At 39.8% G+C, this 21572-nt stretch overlaps 1 protein-coding gene across 3 annotated transcripts in view; it reads left to right on the forward strand.

Moving 5' to 3' along the window:
• The first annotated feature begins 1877 nt into the window (after positions 1-1877).
• Positions 1878-21572, forward strand: part of LOC146470845 (uncharacterized) — a 56225-nt gene continuing 36530 nt past the window's right edge. The window contains exons 1-22 of one of the 3 annotated variants that reach the window (XM_085121520.1): positions 1878-2012; positions 2670-2759; positions 3940-4074; positions 5162-5403; positions 5817-5904; positions 6657-6791; positions 7388-7632; positions 8256-8343; positions 9017-9151; positions 9429-9673; positions 10648-10741; positions 12181-12324; positions 13006-13250; positions 13538-13625; positions 14652-15014; positions 15584-15976; positions 16102-16245; positions 16946-17190; positions 17464-17551; positions 18292-18654; positions 19225-19617; positions 19743-19886. In XM_085121520.1, coding sequence (XP_084977646.1) covers positions 2006-2012; positions 2670-2759; positions 3940-4074; positions 5162-5403; positions 5817-5904; positions 6657-6791; positions 7388-7632; positions 8256-8343; positions 9017-9151; positions 9429-9673; positions 10648-10741; positions 12181-12324; positions 13006-13250; positions 13538-13625; positions 14652-15014; positions 15584-15976; positions 16102-16245; positions 16946-17190; positions 17464-17551; positions 18292-18654; positions 19225-19617; positions 19743-19886 — 4114 coding nt within the window. In that variant the 5' untranslated portion in view covers positions 1878-2005. The remainder of the gene's footprint in view (positions 2013-2669; positions 2760-3939; positions 4075-5161; positions 5404-5816; positions 5905-6656; positions 6792-7387; positions 7633-8255; positions 8344-9016; positions 9152-9428; positions 9674-10647; positions 10742-12180; positions 12325-13005; positions 13251-13537; positions 13626-14651; positions 15015-15583; positions 15977-16101; positions 16246-16945; positions 17191-17463; positions 17552-18291; positions 18655-19224; positions 19618-19742; positions 19887-21572) is intronic. The other 2 variants (XM_085121521.1, XM_085121522.1) reach the window with 2 other exon arrangements.

The following is a 21572-nucleotide window of genomic DNA, read 5'->3' on the forward strand; positions in this document are numbered from 1 at the left end:
CACAATTTTTCTTTTCTTTATCGAGTTCAAAGGTAGATTTTCTGAACTTCCACTGGGAAACTAGTGAAAAACGCGTAACATCACTAACAAAACACATACTACTCGATACCTCTCATTGGAATGGTTATTATTTTCGGTCGTGTAGAACAGCACTCCACGATTCGGCGATTGACTTCCGGAGGAGAAAAGTTTAAACAGGAAACATGCTTCGCAAGTTAGTCTTCCGTTGTTTGGGCTTCAGGAAAATCAGAAAGCTTAAGACTTCCTGTGTTAGCGAGAAACTTTCCAAAGCGTCAAAAGACGAGGAAAACGGCAATTGGAACAAATTGTACCCGAGGTTTATTACACCCCTGAAGCTGATTTAATGCAGCTCAATGTTGAAGTAAATGGGCAAGGATATGAACCGTATGATTTATTAAAATGCATTAACTAACTCTGTAAAGCACGTTCTCACACAAAGTTATTCTTTGCATTGCTAATTTCGTTAGTTATCGTTTGAGTAATTTATTTTTACTAGAGTTCGAATTCGAAGTATAAAAGGATGTCTTTTTTATCGCTTTGATGGGAGGAAAAAACAAATTAATACCGGAAATGACGTCTTCAGTTCATATGCTCAGCCCCATTTAATAACTTAAGGTAACTTTTTATTAAAACAAGGCGGACAAAACTAATGAATAAATCATCATATTGCCTTCCGCCAAATATTTTCAAAATATAAAATTTTGACCGTTCATTTTGTGATATTCAGAGTCATTCATCATTCATGTATCTTTTACGCAGTTGGTATCTTCAACAATTATAATTGTAATTTCTTCAATAATTATAATTTTCGAAATTAACGACTTTCTGGATGAAAAGAATACAGACAAACCCATGAGTAAATGAGCTACTTATATCACACATGCTGAATGTCAGAAATAATATGATTTTCCTGATTACACTATGTTAAGATTGAATTTTCATCTTCCAGTGAGTTATTGGAATGAAGTTAATTGTCCTAAAGTAACAATACAACTCGACAACCTGAATGCGGAAAACTGAATTGATCACAAACAAGTGTGCCCCCCCCCCCCCCCCTTCCCGACTTTAAAATTGGGGGAATGGTGTCTGTGTCGCTTTGATCTAAACGGAGTAGAAGTGTTGTTTCGTCAAAATTGAAATAGTTCTTCCAGCCAGGCTAATATATGGTATTAATTGGCCGGCCTGAAAAACGTAAAAAAATTTGAAAGTTAGGGCTGAAGTTAAGTTCGTTGACCTTTTGAATCTTGGACGGTACACCCAGGTTCTTTCCACATTGCCAGAGATAGCCCCCCCTCCCCCCCCCCCGCCCCTGGGATTTTCAAAGCCTTTCTTAGAAAGAGCAGCGAACTAACAAGTTCTGTATGGACGGCTGAAGGATAACGCTGATAAACCTTCTAAGCAGTTACGTTGATGGGGTGGTAGTAAAGGACTTGAGAAATTGCTTTTAAACAGAGTTAAGGGAAACCCTGTGTTTCACTGGCCACTTTTGAGGATAAAGGTACATGTTACGTCAGAGAGAAGATACCAACCAAACCTTTAAATCCCTAATCAAGAGCTGAAAAATAAGGAAGACTTGTAGGCGCATGAGCCAGTTTTGTCAGTTCAACACTGAAGAACGTCGAATTCCTGCAGTAGATGCGCACAAGGCGTGAACATTTTTATAATTCCTCGTGCTGTTTACAATGAAGGGACCCTGCTTTGCCCCAGTGAGTGCTCATTGTAATTGCATCAGAAACACAATTATAGGCCTGAAACACTGATTGGGCACTTGTACCATAAGACACTCTGCCAATCAAAATCCTGTTATTCATTATTTTGTTGAACGAGAAAACACATAGCATTCATTTGCTACAACACGGAAAATAATGTTATTTTTCCGTTTGTGTGCATTTTGTAGTCTCTGAAGAAGACTTTTTGGAACTCATCGAGAAAAGTAACGGTAGGTACGTGGCGGAGGAACCCTATATGAAAGCTTCAAGACACTATGCAAGGTAAGAGATGTGTTCTTTCGCGTAAGACGGAACGCCTGGCGTTTTTTCTCTTCGTGAAAGGCGGAGTGTTGTCCGTTTTGTGTAGTGTATTATTTAATATTCCGTTTTCAACAAAGCGACAGCAAACAGTGTTAATAGTACCATTTGTACGCATTTGCCCGAGAAAGTGGTCTGGCAAATATACGACATATATAAGCTCGTCTATACAATGAAAGCGATTACTTTAATTGTTGAAGTCTTCGAACCAACATTTAGTCTTATCGCACTTGAAGATGTTGTGTATCGGTAGGAAGTTAAGAAAATGCTAAGAAAGTATACAAATAACGGGAAATATCTCGAGTTTTTTCTTGGTTTTAATTAACAAGAATTCGATGAGCGCGCGTTGGATATGAGCCAACGAGGCCCGTAGAGCCAAGTTGGCTATAATCATCTCATATCCAACAAGTGCTAGTGGAATCATTGTTTTATTAAAAACAATCAACACATATCGCTAAATCTTCCTGATTTCCCTTTGCAAGAACAACCAGAAGACAATTAAATGGTCGCTATCTCTCGGGTATGGTATAATGACTCATATACCATGACCGCTAAGCCAATCAAATCCCTGGTATTGCATTTTACAATGATCCAATTTTTAAAAATTCTATATATTTACAGGTAAACAGGAGTGTATGCTGTTTTCTCTAATCACCCATGTTTTTATTTGCCTCCTCTTTGGACCCGTCAAAGGTTCCTCTTTAATGGCAGGTATGTCAACTATTTTGTAATCACTTTTCCCTTGGAATAAGTACTTAAGTTTTGCGGAATTCGACAATGCTAAGTAGTGCCACGTTTCAATTTGACGGTGTGATACTGCAGAGGAGAAATGAAACTGACATGTATATATATATGCGATTGAACCCATACATCCCCTTCATTGCTGGTTTTCATGAAATTTGTCGAGACATATCCTTGTTCCGAGGAGGCTTGTAATAGAAACGCTGTCAGTGAATCCTATTTTGTCAGAAAATGACTTGAAAAACAATCATCTTGCACTATATTGTATTGCCACTTCGGACTTAAGAATAAAACTGCTCTGTTTTCTCAGCTTTCCAACAAACGAATCAAAACGCTCAAATAAAATATTCAACATGGCGTAGTTCCCTGTAAATCAGAGTCTCCTGTAGATCAGTGGTGGAGCACCTGAACAGTAATCGGAACGTCATAGGTTCTGCAACTTCTGTTGGGAAAATTTTAGATTTCGTTTTTATCTGTGTGCATGTTCACTAACTGAAAAAAATACCTGTTTTTATCACTGTCTGAATAACACATCATTAGAGAGGTTAAGCATCGCGTTTACGGCAAACGGCAAACGGCAGAAATGACCACGTGACCATGTTTATCCTTCATTTGCCGCTCGCTGTTTTCAGTTTGTCAGAAAAATTGAGTGTTTTTGCGTTAGAATTAAAGGCCAGAATTATCTTGTACTATTTTCATCTACGTACTCATATTTTCAAGAAATCTCACGTTTGCCGTTTGCCGTAAACGTGGTACTTAATCTCTCTACTATCAATATTCACTGAAACGTCAAGTCCTGTAGTATCGTAGGTCGAGTCTTATTAAAATTGTTACCTGACCCAGCTAGAATGGTGTTACTAGAGAACGTTTTGATGAAAACCTTTTTATAAAAGTGTACTTTGTTGGTATGCAGCGCTGGTCAGTAGCTAGCTCCACCAACCCTCCAAACGCGATTTCCTTGGCTTCTCTTATCTTTACACAGCAAAGTTGCGGCCATCAATATATTTTTTATTTATCTTTTCAAAAAGAACTTTAGTTAGATTTCCGGGAAACGTGATGGCTAACGTCTCTCTCAGCTACCGTTGTTTTGACTCATCGAATTTTTAAGTGACGCATTTGATTGCTTGTTCTGTTCTAACTTTACTTTTAGTAACTACGTGCGATTTCGACGAATCCATGTGCGGCTTTGTGCAGGACCAGAATGATGTGTTTGACTGGAGGCGACAGAAGGGAAGCACAGTGTCTGTTAATACAGGACCGTCAGCTGATCACACGGGAACTGGAGGTTGTTTTACTAAACTCATGACTTAAAATAAATGACCATATACAGCCAGTCAAGAAAAAAAGTTACTTAACAAAACGAGAAAAACAAAGACAAAAGTTTCCATAAAATTGAAAAATAATCCATCTAAATCCTACGAGGATTGCAGGGCGAGTACAACATACGTACTAAACTAAACAATTGTAAGAGCATCCTTGTAGTTCAGTGGTTATTATATAACATTGCAGCTTCACACTTACATCATTCTCTCTCGTTATATCAAGCTTCCCTGTAACTTTTCCAATGCTTTTCTTACTGAACATAGATCTACCTTGCTCCAAGTTTGTCAGAAACACATTGTGTGTACTATTTCATTGAACATAATTACAATAAATAGAGCAGTCTTCAATATTAATTGTGTCGAAAGTAATTTCCCGTTTGCTTTGGTTTTGCATTACTACGCTCTGTGATTGGCTAACCAAACTCTCGCCACTTTCTCAATCAATGGGAATCAAAACCAAAACCAATCGTGTTTCGCCAGTTACATCTATTTGCTTCGAATTCTGATTGGCTCGTTGTGTTGTTTACATCTGTTGCGATTGGCCAGAGTAATAACTTTGGTTTTGATTTTACGACACTCAATTGGAAACCACTCTAAAACGAGCGAGTAATTATCCAACATTGAAAACCCAGTAGCTGGTGAGAGAATACATTAACAAGGATATAACGACATTATATTGCAGCATGGTACCTTTCCTATCTATCGTTGTTTTTTTAATGGTAAGAAACAAGCTCAAAATCTAGAAAGGATTTTTGCGGGAATACTAATTCTATAATAGTTATCTGGTATTTCTGTTATTCTTGTTTATTGCTAATTTATGATCCATTTGCTGCCTACTTTTGAGTGTTAGTTTTATTAATTTCGTTAGATAGATACCTTGGTCTCTTGCATTCTGTGTAATTTGCGGGTAATTTATAAAACATTGCCGTTTTTGTTGTTTGAAATAGGTTACCTTTTTAAATATTGTCAAGGCCATTAAGGCTTGTAACCGCCATTGTACGTTGACTTTCAAGTACTGGTACATTGATGTCTACCCTTATCTTTTCACAGGATACTACATGTACATAGAAACATCGAGTCCTAGGGTGTTGGGTGACAATGCAAAACTGAACAGTCCTTTGTTGATATTCGGTGGAAACATGTGCCTTAGATTCTTCTACCACATGTATGGTTCCACAATTGGCAGACTGAATGTTACCATTAATGGACAGACAGTGTTCTCCGCAAGTGGAAATAAAGGCAATAGATGGCTTGAAGCCAGAATAAATTCATCTTTCTCGGGAAACTACACGGTAAGAGATATTTTCATGGCCAGCCTTGTTGTAATGCAATCGAATCTTTCCCTTTATGTCGCCATAGTGTTAACAAAAGAGGTAACAGTTCATAACGAAAGATTTTCGCAAAGGATTCGTGCGTCCTATCGATCGGTGTTAATTGGGTGATCGTAAGCGATAGAAAACGTTTAAAAAAAGTATTCGGGAGAAGAGAAACAGGGCGATAACAACGCACCTCGCGATGGTTCATGACTTATCTCATCGCATATTTCTGAAGAAATATTTGACGTGACTGAGGTTTCTGTCGAAATTCATCTCAAATAGTTTATTGTGAAGTATTGTTTCCCTTCTTACATCCATCGTACATCGCATTTGATCACGAGTAAAAGCATAAATTGTTACATTCTGGCTAAATTTCTTGACTATCGCAGGTGACATTTGAGGGAATAAGAGGGAGCAGTTTCACTGGTGACATCGCAATTGACGACTTCTCTTTGACGTCAGGGACTTGCCTTCCACGTAAGCATTTCACAGTCATAGTGTGGAAATTTTTGTAAAAGCAAAGGCTTTCCAAGAGAAGAAGTCTACTTTTCAGTTGGACAGAGCAACTTTTTGTCTGCCGTCTACTTCCTTTGTGTTTCTAACAGCCCAAAGTCTAAATAAAATTATCGAAAAAAATAGAAATAGATAAACAACCTTAAGAAGGCTTTCCATTTATCGACGTGGAAAGCCGGCGGTTAGTTTGTTCAACGGACGGGCCATTTTTGACGTCCAGCTCATCAAATTCCTTGAAATGTCATATTCTGAAAACGTTATACGCTATTTAGAAGGAACCCGAAGGACCGTCGTTCTGCTCACTTAGGGCATTTTCCATTTACCAAAAGTAACGACCAAAGCGGTTACATTCAGTGTAAACGGAGGGCGTATTTTTGAACGACTGGTTCTACAAATTTTTCAAAATAGCACATTCTGAGGACAGAGACTGTGCCATTTTGAAGGTTATCACAGGACTGCTATATACCCGGCAGTCCTTCAGACGGATTGGTGAATTCGTCAAATTTAAGGTAGGCGCCCTAAGTACCAGTCCCGCTAGTCTGCTGTGAGAATGGAAAGCATCCTTAGACCACAACTAGCAACTATAAAGTTGAAGTCTGCAACATTTCTTCGAAAACCTGATCTGCATATAACTCCAACTGGAGTTCAGAAGTAATTTATTGCTAACAGCATTAAACCAAAGTTGAAATTACTTGACTCTTTTCCTTTTGTGTTAGCTATTTTCTGCGACTTCGACAAATCGATGTGTGGCTTTGTCCAGGACAAGAATGACACATTTGATTGGACAAGACGCAAAGGAAGCACATCTTCTTCTTCTGCAGGGCCGAGTGCTGATCATACTGGAAATGGAGGTTGTTATAACATATATTATTTCAATAACTACTTTCAAACTCATCTGTCTCATTGTACTTTGCAAGTCACTCCATTGTGGTTACACTTACTTTTGGTCCACTTCTATTTTTAATCCAAAGCACAATAAAGTTTCATGTCCCCTTTTAAATTTAGAGGCGCATTTAATTCCTTCAGGAGTTCCTTACAAGTCCTTCAAATATTCTCATTGACGTTGAGTATTAGACGTTTCCCATCCAAAGTTTTTGACGGGTTATTTCATTTGAGGACATATTCAGCGTACGATTTCATTCAACTTAATTACAATAAATAAAACGAGTGATTTATTATCCGACATCGAAAACGCAGTAACTGCTCAGAAAATACCTTGATAAACAAATACGCATATTGTAGTAGTACACCATGTTTGCTTTATAATGGTATGAAAAAAAACACAAAATCATTATGGAAATGGGGTAACTTTCTAAATATGTGATAAAGTTAAATCTCATATCTCTCGGCTTATCTTAAAAACTACAGGGATTGATTACACGTTTCGTAACACTTATGCGCTGACTCCAAGTACAGGTACATCGATGCTACCCTTATCTTTTCACAGGATACTACATGTACATAGAAACTTCAAGTCCTAGAGTGCTGGGCGACACTGCAAAACTGAACAGTCCTTTGCTGACATTCAGCGGAAACATGTGTCTTAAATTCTTCTACCATATGTATGGTTTAACAACGGGCAGACTGAATGTTACCATTAATGGCACTAAAACAGTGTTCTCCGCAAGTGGCAATAAAGGGAATATATGGCTTGAAGCCAGAATGAATACATCTTACTCGGGAAACTACATGGTAAGAGATATTTTCATGGCCAGCTTTGTTGTTGCGCTATCGAACCTTTTACTTTATGTAGCTGTAGCTTAATACAAAAGGTAACAGCCCATAACAATTCCTCTTGTACTGAAAGCAAAAAAAATTTATAACGGACCAATGAAAAAAAGAGGTTCTACAAAGGCAGTGACTTACTTACTGCCATTGCGCCAAGCAGTGTGCGAGCGATGGGTGCGATTACATGGAACCACTATCGGGCCGACGACAAATTATCACAAAGTATTAATTCGTGCGTTCTGTCTATTGGTGTGGTCTGGTTGATGGCAAGCAAATAGCGAACGTTCAAAGTCTTCGGGGCCAGGGAAACAGACTGATAGCTTCAGACTGCTGTATAGTGGTACTTTCTCATGAGACAATGTTACCAAAAATGGTAGCATGCTTAACATACATTGCGATGGTTCATGGCTTATCGCAAGTTTTGAAGTTATCTGAAGAAATATTTCATGTGAGGTTTCTGTCCGGCGAAAGTGATATTACATAGTTTACTGTGTAATATCACTACTTGCATCCATCATACATCATTACCTCCCACTAGTAAGGGAGTAACTTGTTACGTTCTGGCTACATTTCTTTGACTATTGCAGGTCACATTTGAGGGAATAACAGGAAGCAGCTTCACTGGCAACATTGCAATTGACGACTTCTCTTTGAGCTCAGGGATTTGCCATCCACGTAAGCATTTCCCAGTGATAATGTAGAAAACTTTGTAAAAACAGAAAGTTTTCATAAGCAGTTTCTGCTTTTTAATTGAACAGAACAGTAGGTTTTTCAGTCGGCTTGTTTCTTAAAAAAAAAATTAAAAATTACCAAAAAAAAAAAAAAAAAAGATCTGGCCGATCTAAACCACCGGCGTTTATTTTGTTAATCTGACGGGCCATTTTTGACGCCCAGCTCTTCAAATTCTTTGTAATTTCATATCTTTTGGAAGTAATCGAAAGGCCGTCATTTTCCTTCCCTTAGGGCATTTCCCCTGATATGCCATAACTGACCGGCCAAATTTGGAAGTTTAAATAGAAGGCGAAGTTTTGAAGAGCTGGCTGTAACACTGTTTAGCCTGAGGAAGTAACATGTGCCATTTTGAAGGAAATCGGAGGACGTTCATATAACCTGAAGTCCTTCAGCCGGATTGGTGAATTCGTCACTAAGAAAGTGCCCGAAGCCCCGGTCTACGCTGGTCCAATCTGAGAGTATGAAAATACCCTTAAGACCAAATAGACTGCAACTATACAGTTGTAGTCTGCAACATTTCTTCAAAAATCTGATCTGTTAATAGCTCCAACCGTAGTTCAGATAACAGCATTTAAAGTGAGTTGCAACTCGTTTCCTTTTTTTCCTTTTGTGTTAGTTATTTCTTGCGATTTCGACGAATCGATGTGTGGCTTTGTCCAGGACAAGAATGACAAATTTGATTGGACAAGACGCCAAGGAAGCACACCGTCTTCTTATACGGGGCCGAGTGGAGATAATACTGGAAATGGAGGTTGTTATGACATATAATTTAAATTCATTAGTAGTTCAAAGCCAGTCGTCAACTCGTCTGTCTCATGGCACTTTGCAAGTCGATTCGTCAAAGCTACAGTATTTCCACTTACTTTCACTTCTTTTATATCCCTAATCCAAAGCACACTCAGTCATGTCTCCTTTTAAAAAAAATACTTTAGAACCGCATTCAAACCCTTCAGGAATTCTTTACAAGTTTTGAAAATCTTCTCATTGACATTGACTTTTAAATCTTTTCCATTCATATCTTTTGACAGGATATTACATGTACATAGAAACTTCCTCGCCTAGAGTTTCGGGCGACAAAGCAAAATTGAACAGTCCTTTGTTGAGATTCAGCGGGAACATGTGCCTCACATTCTTCTACCATATGTATGGTTCCACAATTGGGCAACTTAATATCGTCATTAACGGCACCAAGACAGTGTTCAGCGCAAGCGGTAATAAAGGCAATAGCTGGTTTGAGGCCAGGATAACTGTATCTCTCACAGGAATATACATGGTAAGAGGTATTTGGTGATAAGTGGTTATTTCAAATGCCGTTCTATTGTCATAGGCTTAAAATTCTTCAATCGTTATGACTTTAATTTCAATGACATGGAACTGAACGAACTTGCTATTGACTACGAATATTACGGCTTATAACCCACCGATTAATTTCTGCGCACTCTCATTGAACGAAACATTCCACACGATAGAATATCCGACGACGGTTATCAAACGATATTTGTTATTCGTCACCCCATTTTCTCGACAGGACAAAAAACAATAGAAAGAACTTCGCATTTTAGGTGTAATTGTAGTGTACTAGTGCACTATGGAGTGCGTTCAATGATCTCGATCCCAGGCTCTCTCTCCTTTGCCAACTTGGTGATGATGTCATCCGCCCCTGCAAAATCTGTGGGGGAAGCCAGATGCGCGTTCCAAAATTCATTCAGTCATTGTCCCATAGAATCTCGACGTGCGTTTTTCCACGTCTAACACAATGATAAATCGAGGGAGTCGTTCGGCTTGGATTTGTTTGCCGGGAATCATGCCTTGACCATTACTGGCTGTCGTACATTATTCAACAGTAACCGGAGGGTTAAACAAATAAATAAGCCCCTGTCTGGATTCCTGATTTATCGGATGAAAATGCCTCCAGTGGCTAGATCGTCGTCGAAATTTCACACTTGCCTCCGAAGCTTCGCTTTCGATGTACCACCCCCCTCCAAAGGTTAATTTACTAAAATTTCATTGACTTTTCAAGCCTTATATTGACAGTATTGAGTAGCCGGTTGGGTGAGGAAATCTGATTTACTTATTTTCACTTGAATTGACCTTCTGTGGTTTCTTTGATGTGATACCAAGATGGCAGACTCAATGAATCAAACGTTCCCATTAGCTTATGGAGAAAATAAACAGGAATATATAAATGTCAAGTGTGTTTAGTTTAGTAATTATTTTACGCTAGTTAATCTCTTTGAACTATTACAGATAACATTTGAGGGAATAAGAGGAATCAGCAGCACTGGAGACATCGCAATTGACGACTTCTCTTTGATCGCAGGATCATGTCCTGGCAGTAATGGTAATTCCCAATAACAGTGCGTGATTAAAACTGGTACCTAAACTATCGTCATTTCTAATGACATAACATATTTCTAAACATTTTTAAATGAACATAAAAAGTTTTTATGTATTATGTTCCTTACGTTAATTAGTATGGCAGGCTGATAGGCAGACGAGAAACCAAAGACACGCTGATTACCTAGCTAACCTTGAAGAGCCTGCCGAACATAGGTAGTTTTTTATGCGTTTTGGAGAAGAGAAGCGATCGTGAGGAGATAAAACACCGGCAAGCATGTCATTGTTTCAGCTTTCGGGCGTCCATACGAACACGGCTCTCCAAATGACTACTTGATATCCTGATAGTGCAAGACAAAATCATGCCTACGTGCTGGGTAGCTGAAAGTATTCGAAAAGCGAAACCGGTGCCACATTTGAAAGAAAAACGCCTGTGAGTAGCCCGTTTTTGGAACTAGGAGGAAGGACCTGAAAGAGACTTAAATGACCTTTGAGACCACAAAAAGTCAACGCGGTCAAATTATATAAGAAGCTACACTTGATAGACAGAAATAGAAATATGACAAACATGAGGTAGTATTCGTACGGATTTCCAACCCCATTCTAAATGTGAATTTGCAGTCATCGTCTTTATATTGACCTATTTTCGCTGCTGAAATTACCAGCTCATTCAGTTCAACACGTTCTTCGGAAATGACGTCTAGTGCGCCATCAAGATCGTGTGGAAAGCGCCAGCTATCGCGTCGAAAACAGATGGAAGAGCTGGCTAGTAAGGCTTTGTCCAAATACAACTGACAACAATCCTAGCACATCTTTCCTTTGCTGCAAAGAATCGATACATTTACTCTGCCCTTCGATCAATTGTGGAACGTTTGGAAACAAAGGAAGGACGTTGCGAATAGCTTGCTCTACCAAACTAGCTGACATGATTTTCTGTCACGACGTCATGATCACATGGCTGGTACATGCCGCCAATTGGCTATCCGCGTTCACATAATTGTGAACGCGTGAATGGTGGGCGCGAAGGTTTAATTTATATTTTCCGCGCTCCGCGCTTACTTCTTGAAAATGTTTTATTTCTGAAAGAAACTCTATACAGTCTTATCCTTGCGAATGTACACTAGCAGGAAGATATGCGAACCAGGAAGTCCATTTTATTGAAATGTAATTGTGGCCAACCAATTTGATATTTGATCGTTCCCCCATCTTACTGTTTTTATCTTGTTGGTATTTTTCGTAGTTGTCTATTTGTTCCTGCGATACAATTCTTTCAGTTTTATTTTTTAGGAGAGGGGACCACTGTAATTAACCTTAACTATACTCTTTCCCCAACCTTTTTTCCACTTTTTGTTTGTAACTTGTTTTTCCATGGCAAAGCTAAATGGATAAATAAATCCAGCTTAAAAACTTAGGCGTAGTGATATGATTGTTTTTTCTTTTTAGTGACATGCAATTTCGACACATCAATGTGCGGCTTTGTTCAGGACAAGAATGACAAATTTGATTGGATAAGACGTAACGGAAGCACACCTTCTTATAACACGGGACCCTCTGCTGATCATACTGGTTCATTCTTTGGTTTACCAAGTAAGTGGCGCCTTGTGTATGCACTTCAATTCCTTTTGTTCATAACAACTGGATAAATATAATAATTGACACGACGTTTACGACACATTTGTCAGAATGTGGCTTTAAAAAAGTACGACAAAGCAAGATGTTTGGAAAACGTTTTTACTCCCTCTTTCTTCGAGCAAGAGCAAAATCATTTTCATTTCCATCATTATGTCCGATATTACGTCTTTTAACTGTTGCTTTTAAACCAATATTTGGAGGTCGGTAAACCTAGCGGGATTCACCAAACCAAATCTTGTCAAACTTCTTTATCCATAACGCCTCTGTTGTTCAAAGAGCGGATCATTTTATCTAGCGAATAAGTCGCTATCCAGGGGATAAAACATATTGGTTGGAGTACATTTTATCCCCTGGATAGAGTTATCCGCTCTTTGAACAACCGGGTCCAGATCCATAACTTTGACAAGAATATTACATGTGAATTGGACCGAACAGTCCCCGATTCACAACAGAAGTAAACTTAGCCAGTCCTTAGTAAAATAAGATAAGATGAGATGACCTATGTCCACAGGACATTTAAATGGGTAAAATGTACCAGTAACTAAATCGTTACATTTGTCTTCTTGACAAATAGCAGTTCCTTATGTCATACGTCTACCGGAAAAAATGCTGTTTGTTGTCCTTATCTTTTGACAGGATATTACATGTACATAGAAACATCCAGTCCTCGTTTGCCATTCGACAATGCAAAACTGAACAGTCCTCTGTTGCAGTTCAGTGGGGATATGTGCCTTAAGTTCTTCTACCATATGTACGGTTCAACCATTGGTCAACTGAATGTGATCGTCAGTGGTTTTAATACAGTGTTCAGTGCAAGTGGCAATAAAGGCGACCAATGGCTTGGAGCCAGGATAACTATATCTCTCTCGGGAATGTACATGGTAAGGGAGTACTCTAATTAGACAAGAGAGATAAAAACCTTCACCTGGATGTGATACCAATCCACCGCAGGTTACCTCCCCAAAAACATTTCAGGTTTACCCAACAGTTCACCTGTACCCATTTATACTTCTTGGTGGGGAGAAACAGTGTGAGAGTGAGGTGTCTTCACCAAGAGCAACTCACAATGACCTCGTGTCTCCCTTCGCCACGATTGACTGCGTCGCTCACAATATTGAAGTCAACATGTATATAAATTTGTTCAGTGAATCTCTTTCAATAATTCCAGATAACATTTGAGGGAATAAGAGGATACGACAGCTATGGAGACATCGCCATTGATGACTTCTCTTTGACCACGGGACCATGCTCGCCAAGTTAGTAGTTCTCAATACAACGCCATTAAACTTCCCTCCGACCATTGTTCATTCTTAATTCTTCAATACCATTTATCACACGTTCTGAAGTTATTTGGTGTAGATAACCTAATCTCGGGATACCAGCGACATGCACATCAAATAATTCATAAACTAAATATATTAAAACGCAAATACAGTCAAAGATGTTGTCGCGTTTTTCCAAAGTATTTGCTTGTAAACATTGCATGCTTTACCAAACGCCTACTACATACCTTAGCACCCGTTTCCCTATAAAGTTGTCGCTAAAAATGCTAGCCTGTTTGCTCCTCCCTGGGAAATGTTTGTACCCAAGTTCCTGTGGCCAGTATCCTCGTGTGAACACTTCAAGAAGCTTGTTAGAGGAACTTAAACCGACGAGTTGTCCACTCGTGTGTACCGACAATTACCCCCCGGCCCCCGGCTTTCCTCGACGACCACATAGGCAGAGTCTTGTTTAGAGTTCTTTATTGTATAAACACCAATGAACACCAATGAAATACCAGGTGAGCTTTCGCGCAAAAACATGATATCTTCACACGTGAAAAGATCACCGTTGCTATGGTTACATTATAAACCGCGCCTTTAGCAATGATTTGGTATTTCATTGGTGCTAATATAATGTACATGGCCGCTTAGAGATTCGAAGTTTTTCTTCTCGTGTTGAAAAATATTTTTACGAGTGAGCGCAGCGAAGAGAAAGTTTGTATCTCCTCGCGGTCATGTAATATCCTCTATTTATTTAGATGGGTGTGGAGGGACCACAAAAGGTGGACAAAAGACCCAAGATCGGAGGGAGGGCGAGCCGAAGCTGTTTGCGGCTGAAAGACGGAAATGAATTACTCAAGATCGCCGACGAGATTGGTCACGTGACCAAAAGGGAAAGAGATGGGGGTTAATACCTGAATACCCTAGGGGATTTCTGATCTTTATGGTTTCACTAATTATTGAATGTCTTTCAACCATCAGTTACGAAGACAATTTTAACCCATGTCTATTTTGACATAGTATTTGACCCCTGCAAAAATTACAAAGTTCTTAATACACCTGACCGCCTCGTGGGATTCAGTGGTCTTAACCCAGCAAGGTGTGACCGGAGCGATCTCAGCGCTGGCTGGTATCGCTTTACTGGCGCAGCTGGTGATAGGATGCCAACTACATGTCCAAAGATGGGCCACTGTGGTACATATGCTCCGGGATGGATGAGTGGGAGACATCCCACTGTGGCGGAAGGTGTAGTTACTCGCAAAGTTTGTTACCATTGGACATCCGGCTGTTGTCAGTGGACTAACAACATTCAAGTCAAGAATTGTGGAGCTTTTTACGTCTACGAACTGCAAAAAACACCTGAATGTTTCCTGCGATATTGTGGTAAGTATTAACTCAACTGGGCTGAAAGCTTAGAGATTAATCTTGGCCCAAAGTTGTTACGATGAAAAAAAAAAACAACAAATTGCTGTAGATCCACTCAACTACAATCTACAATGTGGCTGCAGATGGGCTGTGTGTACTTCCAGGCCGCTCACCCTTCTTTGCAAAATGTGTAACTCTTTACTACCAAGAACCACTGATGCATTGTTTTTTGCTCATAGTCACAAGCCACGCATAAACATATATGAATTAGGAGGCAGTGTTCTTAAGAAATCAGATCTTTTTGGACCATCTCAATTGCACATACGTATGCGCAGTAGCAAAAGGAAGCACCGTCCTTAAATGGTCGAGTTATCGGTTGTATACCACAACGTATTACGTGGCTTAATTAACACGTGTCACCCGAGAAGACCGTTGTTTTTTTTTTATTTGGTGAGATTCCCATCTCTTCGACTGCTCTAAATACTATTGTGGTCACTGTGTCCGACTTAGGTGGAAGTTTTATTAATTCTCCTGATTCAATGCGCAGATTTAATTATGAGTCTAATATTTTGCTATTGGCTTTGTAGGAGAAGCCAGTGAATGTGTCAACTACAGAGCACTGAATCAGTCTGACCGTGCTGTGAGCAACATTGATCAAAGCAATGTGAAATGCGACGGCGGAGAATCAGAACACATCGTGTCACAAGCCTGGTATCGTATGACCGGGGATAGTGGTGATCAGATTCCAGAGAACTGTGTTCCAGTGAAACGCTGCGGCACTAGTGCTCCAGGATGGCTGAATGGCACACATCCAACAGTCGAGGAGGGCGTCCTGGCTCAAACCATTTGCTATCACTGGTCAGGCAAATGTTGTAACTGGAAAAACACCATTAACATTCGAAACTGCAGTGACTATTACGTTTACCAGTTGGCAGAGCCTCCCGCTTGTCCACTACGTTACTGCGGCAATAAACAGGAAAGTGAGTGACAAGCTCTGTCCCAAACGTTTTGTTTGTAACTTGCTTTTGCATGGCAAACCTAAATGGATAAATAAATCCAGCTTAAAATCTCAGGGTATGGTGATATGTTTGTTTTTTCTTTTCAGCGACTTGCAATTTCGACACGTCAATGTGCGGCTTTGTTCAGGACAATAATGACAAATTTGATTGGATAAGACGTACCGGAAGCACACCTTCTTATAACACGGGGCCTTCTGCTGATCATACTAGCTCATTCTTTAATTCTTCAAGTAAGTGGCTCCTTCTGCATGCAATTTAATTCCTTTCGTTCCTAAGAAATGGATAAATGTAATAATTAACACGTAATTTACGACACATTTGTCAGAATTTGCCTTTTAAAAAGTACGACTAAGCAACATTTTTGAAAAATTTGTCACTCCTTCTTTCTTTGAGGAAGAAAAAAAATCATTTCGTTTCCATCAAGTATGTCTGATTTTACGTCTTTTAACTGTTGCTTTTAAACCAATATTTGGAGGTAAAGCTAGTGGGATTCACCAAACCAAATCTTGTCAAACTTCTTTATCCATAAAACCTCTGTTGTTCAAAGAGCGGATAACTTTATCCAGCGCATAAGTCGCTATCCAGGGGATAAAATGAATTGGTTGGAATACATTTATCCCCTGGATAGAATTAACCGCTCTTTGAACAACCAGGTCCATATCCATAACTTTGACAAGAATATCATGTTACATATGAATTGGACCGAACAGTCCCCGATTCAGAAGAGAAAAAGTAAACTTAGTAAAATAAGATAAGATGAGACGACCTATGTCCACAGGACATTTAAATGGGTAAAATGTATCAGTTATTTAATCGTTACATTTGTTTTCTAGACAAATACCAGTTCCTAATGTCAGAGGTCTAACTGAAAAGGAAAGTTTCGACTTCGACGGTAGTAAAAGCTGTTTGCTTGTCCTTATCTTTTGACAGGATATTACATGTACATAGAAACATCCAGTCCTCGATTGCCATTCGACAATGCAAAACTAAACAGTCCTCTGTTGCAGTTCAGCGGGGATATGTGCCTTAAATTCTTCTACCATATGTATGGTTCAACCATTGGTCGACTGAATGTGATCGTCAGTGGTTTAAAAACAGTGTTCAGTGCAAGTGGAAATAAAGGCGACCAATGGCTTGGAGCCAGGATAACTATATCTCTCTCGGGAATGTATATGGTAAGGGAGTACTCTCATTAGACAAGAGAGATAAAAACGTTCACCTGGATGTGATACCAGCCCACCGCAGGTTACCTCCTCAAGAACATTTCAGGTTCACCCAACAGTTCACCTGTACCCATTTATACTTTTTGGTGGAAAGAAACAGTGTGAGAGTAAGGTGTCTTCACCAAGAGCAACTCACAATGACCTCGTGTCTCCCTTCGCCACGATTGACTGCGTCGCTCACAAAATTGAAGTATTTGTTCAGTGAATTTCTTTTAATAATTCCAGATAACGTTTGAGGGAATAAGAGGATACGGCAGCACTGGAGACATCGCCATTGATGACTTCTCTTTTACCACGGGACCATGCTCGCCAAGTTAGTAGTTCTCAATACAACGCCATTAAAACTGATGATGTGATCTTCCCTCCGGCCATTGTTCATTCGTAGTCTTTCAATATCGTTTATCACACGTTCTAAAGTTACTTGATTTAAATAACCTAACCATGGGATACTAGCGTTGTGTACATGAAGTAATTTATGAGTTAAATTTTAAAAACGCGCATATAGTCGAGGATGTTGTCGACCTTCCCAGAGTATTTGCTTGTAAACCATGCATGCTTTACCAAACGCCTATTACATACCTTAGCACCTGATCCCCTACAAAGTTGTCGCTAAAAACGCTAGCCTGTTTGTTCCTCCCTGAGAAATGTTTGTATACAAGTTCCTGTGACCAGTCTTCTCGTGTGAACACTTCAAGTGGCTTGCTAGAGGAACTTGAACCGGAGAGTTGTCCGCCCGCGTGCGCCGACAAATACCCCAGGGCTACCCTCGACGACCACACAGGCAGTCTTGTACAGAGCTCTTTATTTAGGTGGGTGTGGAGGGACCACAAGACGGGAACAAAAGACCCAGGGTGGGAGGGAGGACGAGCCGAAACCCCAGCGGCTGAAAGATGGAAATGAATGACTCAAGATCGCCGACAAGATGGGCCACGTGACCGAAAAGGGAAGATGATGGGGTTAATTACTGAATTCCCTAGGGGATTTCTGATCTTTACGTTTTCACTAATTATTGAATTACAAAGGTAATTTTAACTCATATTTATTTTGACATAGTATTTGACCCCTGCAAATATTACAAAGTTCTTAATACACCTGACCGCCTGGTGGGATTCAATGGTCTTAACCCAGCAAGGTGTGACCAGAGAGATCTCAGCGCTGGCTGGTATCGCTTTACTGGTGCAGCTGGTGATAGGATGCCAACTACATGTCCAAAGATGGGCCACTGTGGTACATATGCTCCGGGATGGATGAGTGGGAGACATCCCACTGTGGCGGAAGGTGTAGTTACTCGCAAAGTTTGTTACCATTGGACATCCGGCTGCTGTCAGTGGACTAACAACATTCAAGTCAAGAATTGTGGAGGTTTTTACGTCTACGAACTGCAGAAAACACCAGTGTGTTTCCAGCGATATTGTGGTGAGTGTTACTTAACTGGTCTGAAAGCCTAGAGATTAATTTTTGCCCAAAGTTGTTACGATGAAAGAAAACAACAAATCGCTGTAGATCCGCTCAACTACAATCTACAATGTGGCTGCAGATGGGCTGTGTGTACTTCTAGGCCGCTCACCCTTCTTTGCAAAATGTGTAACTCTTTACTACCAAGAACCACTTATGCATTGTTTTTTGCTCATAGTCACAAGCCGCACATAAATATATATGAATTAGGAGGCAGTGTTCGTAAGAAATCAGATCTTTTTGGACCATCTCAATTGCGCATACGTATGCGCAGTAGCAAAAGGAAGCACCGTCCTTAAATGGTCGAGTTATCGGTTGTATACCGCAACGTATTACGCGACTTAATTAACACGTGTCACGCGAAAAGACGGTTTTTTTTTTTTGTTTTCATTTCGGGAAATTCCCATCTCTTCGACTGCTCCAAATACTATTGTGGTCGCTTTGTCCGACTTTGGGGGAAGTTTTATTAATTCTTCTGATTCAATGCGCGGATTTAATTATGAGTCTAATATTTTGCTATTGGCTTTGTAGGAGAAGCCAGTGAATGTGTCGACTACAGAGCACTGAATCAGTCTGACCGTGCTATGAGCAACATTGATCAAAGCAATGTTAAATGCGACGGCGGAGAATCAGAACACATCGTGTCACAAGCTTGGTATCGTATGACCGGGGATAGTGGTGATCAGATTCCAGAGAACTGTGTTCCAGTGAAACGCTGCGGCACTAGTGCTCCAGGATGGCTGAATGGCACACATCCAACAGTCGAGGAGGGCGTCCTGGCTCAAACCATTTGTTATCACTGGTCAGGCAAATGTTGCAACTGGAAAAACACCATTAATATTCGAAACTGCAGTGATTATTACGTTTACCAGTTGGCAGAGCCTCCCGCTTGTCCACTACGTTACTGCGGCAATAAGCAGGAAAGTGAGTGACAAGCTCTGTCTCAAACGTTTTGTTTGTAACTTGCTTTTGCATGGCAAAGCTAAATGGATAAATAAATCCAGCTTAAAATCTCAGGGTATGGTGATATGTTTGTTTTTTCTTTTCAGCGACTTGCAATTTCGACACGTCAATGTGCGGCTTTGTTCAGGACAATAATGACAAATTTGATTGGATAAGACGTACCGGAAGCACACCTTCTCATAACACGGGGCCTTCTGCTGATCATACTGGTTCATTCTTCGGTTCTTCAAGTAAGTGGCTCCTTGTGTATGCAATTTAAGAGCGCCTTTTTTTCATGACCGAGTGAGTGATGGCACAGGGTTCAAAAATTGACTACCCTCATATTTTGCTCAGACATACTCTATGATGAGTTAATAAACGTGGTGTATTTCTTATGTTCAACTCTGCTGTTGTTTTCCAGAAAATTACCAATAACTGTAACGGGCGCCGACCGTCATAAAATGGCGGAAATTAGTGCGCCGAGTAACAACACAAGAACTTCGCTCGTGTAAAGGGCAAAAGGAAGCACGGTTTTTTCAAATTGGTATATTTGTGTAAGAGTCATTGGCAAATGATTCAAGTCTAAAACCAGGATTGTTTACTTAACTGGGAATGCACGGCACGAGTTTGAAAATCACCAATATTTCATTGTTCAAAAATCTCATTTTGGAGCAGTTTTCAATAAACATTTTTCCCATGCGGTACAACTCAGAAGCGCTTGACATTAAGGTTGTAATTAGTGGAAATAGTCTTCTTTTCAAGGATATAAAAATTAGTCTGGGGCTTTTAACTTCTGCACGAAAAAACCATGCTCTATGTCGAGAAAATCACAAACTCCAATTGTCAACAAACACAAATAATCGAATTAGTCTCTGTTATCGAAGCCAATATTCCAAGCAAATCTTAGCGCTTAGCACCTATTTGATTAGAAGGTCAACATTACAAGTTTACCTTGCTAAAACAGTGGCTGTAGATTGGTTTTCATTCCTACTTTCTCTTCAAAATTACCATCTTCCCTCTGACAGCGAGTTTACGAAATCAACAACTATCTGAACGATACCTGGGTGGCTCTTGTACAAACATCGGCGCTATTCTTCGCACTTTCAAATACACCATATCTGCTATCTTTCTCTAACGTACAACTGAGCTTGTTTCATCGTAAAAAAATGACCATTGAGCGAGATTTTCGATTACTGAGCGACACTGTCGTTTTGACTTCTTCAATCCATGCATATCATTTGTATGTCACGCAATGACATATCACACTCCTTACAAGGAAGGTTATGTTACCAATATTCCTTCAGGTGTTACACAAGTTTTGCGGATAAGGAAATAATTTTGGTTTGTTAAAAAAGACACTCTGTGATCTAAAATTCTTAAAACAAATGGAAAAAACGCCAAAAACAACGAGATAGGTTAAGGAAGAAAGAACCACCGACCGAAAGACAAGCAGCCCGAACGATAGAAAGATAAAAAGAAAGAAAGAAAACGAACTTGTTAGCAAACAAAGGAAGAAATGAAGGAAATAAACAAATGTAAAATTTAGAAGAAGGAAAGTAGTGATAAAATAATGGGAAGGGAAAAGCGGGAGCGCTCAACACTAAAGAAAACCAAATTTAATAAGGTGAACCAATCCTAATGATATAATGACCATCGCGTCATTCAAAATTTTTAAACAACCAGATGATCGCACAGCCACGTTGTCCTTCCGGATAACACATCAAATGGATATCAATAGCTCTTTTCAGAGGTTAGCTGGGGGACAGTGCTCCCAAGATAAACGAAGACGAGCAAAAGAAAAAAAGTGCCCTTATCCTCCCGTTGCTTTCATGTGGAAAAAGCATCTCAGCACACACACAGTCTGTCGGCGTAAGTGATGTTGAGTCGGAGATCAACTTAATTTTTGCACGGGCTTCAATTTTCACTGCACCTTCTGA

Source organism: Pavona decussata, unplaced genomic scaffold (assembly GCF_977016875.1).
Source record: "Pavona decussata unplaced genomic scaffold, jaPavDecu1.1 SCAFFOLD_110, whole genome shotgun sequence".
Lineage (NCBI taxonomy): Eukaryota > Metazoa > Cnidaria > Anthozoa > Scleractinia > Agariciidae > Pavona > Pavona decussata.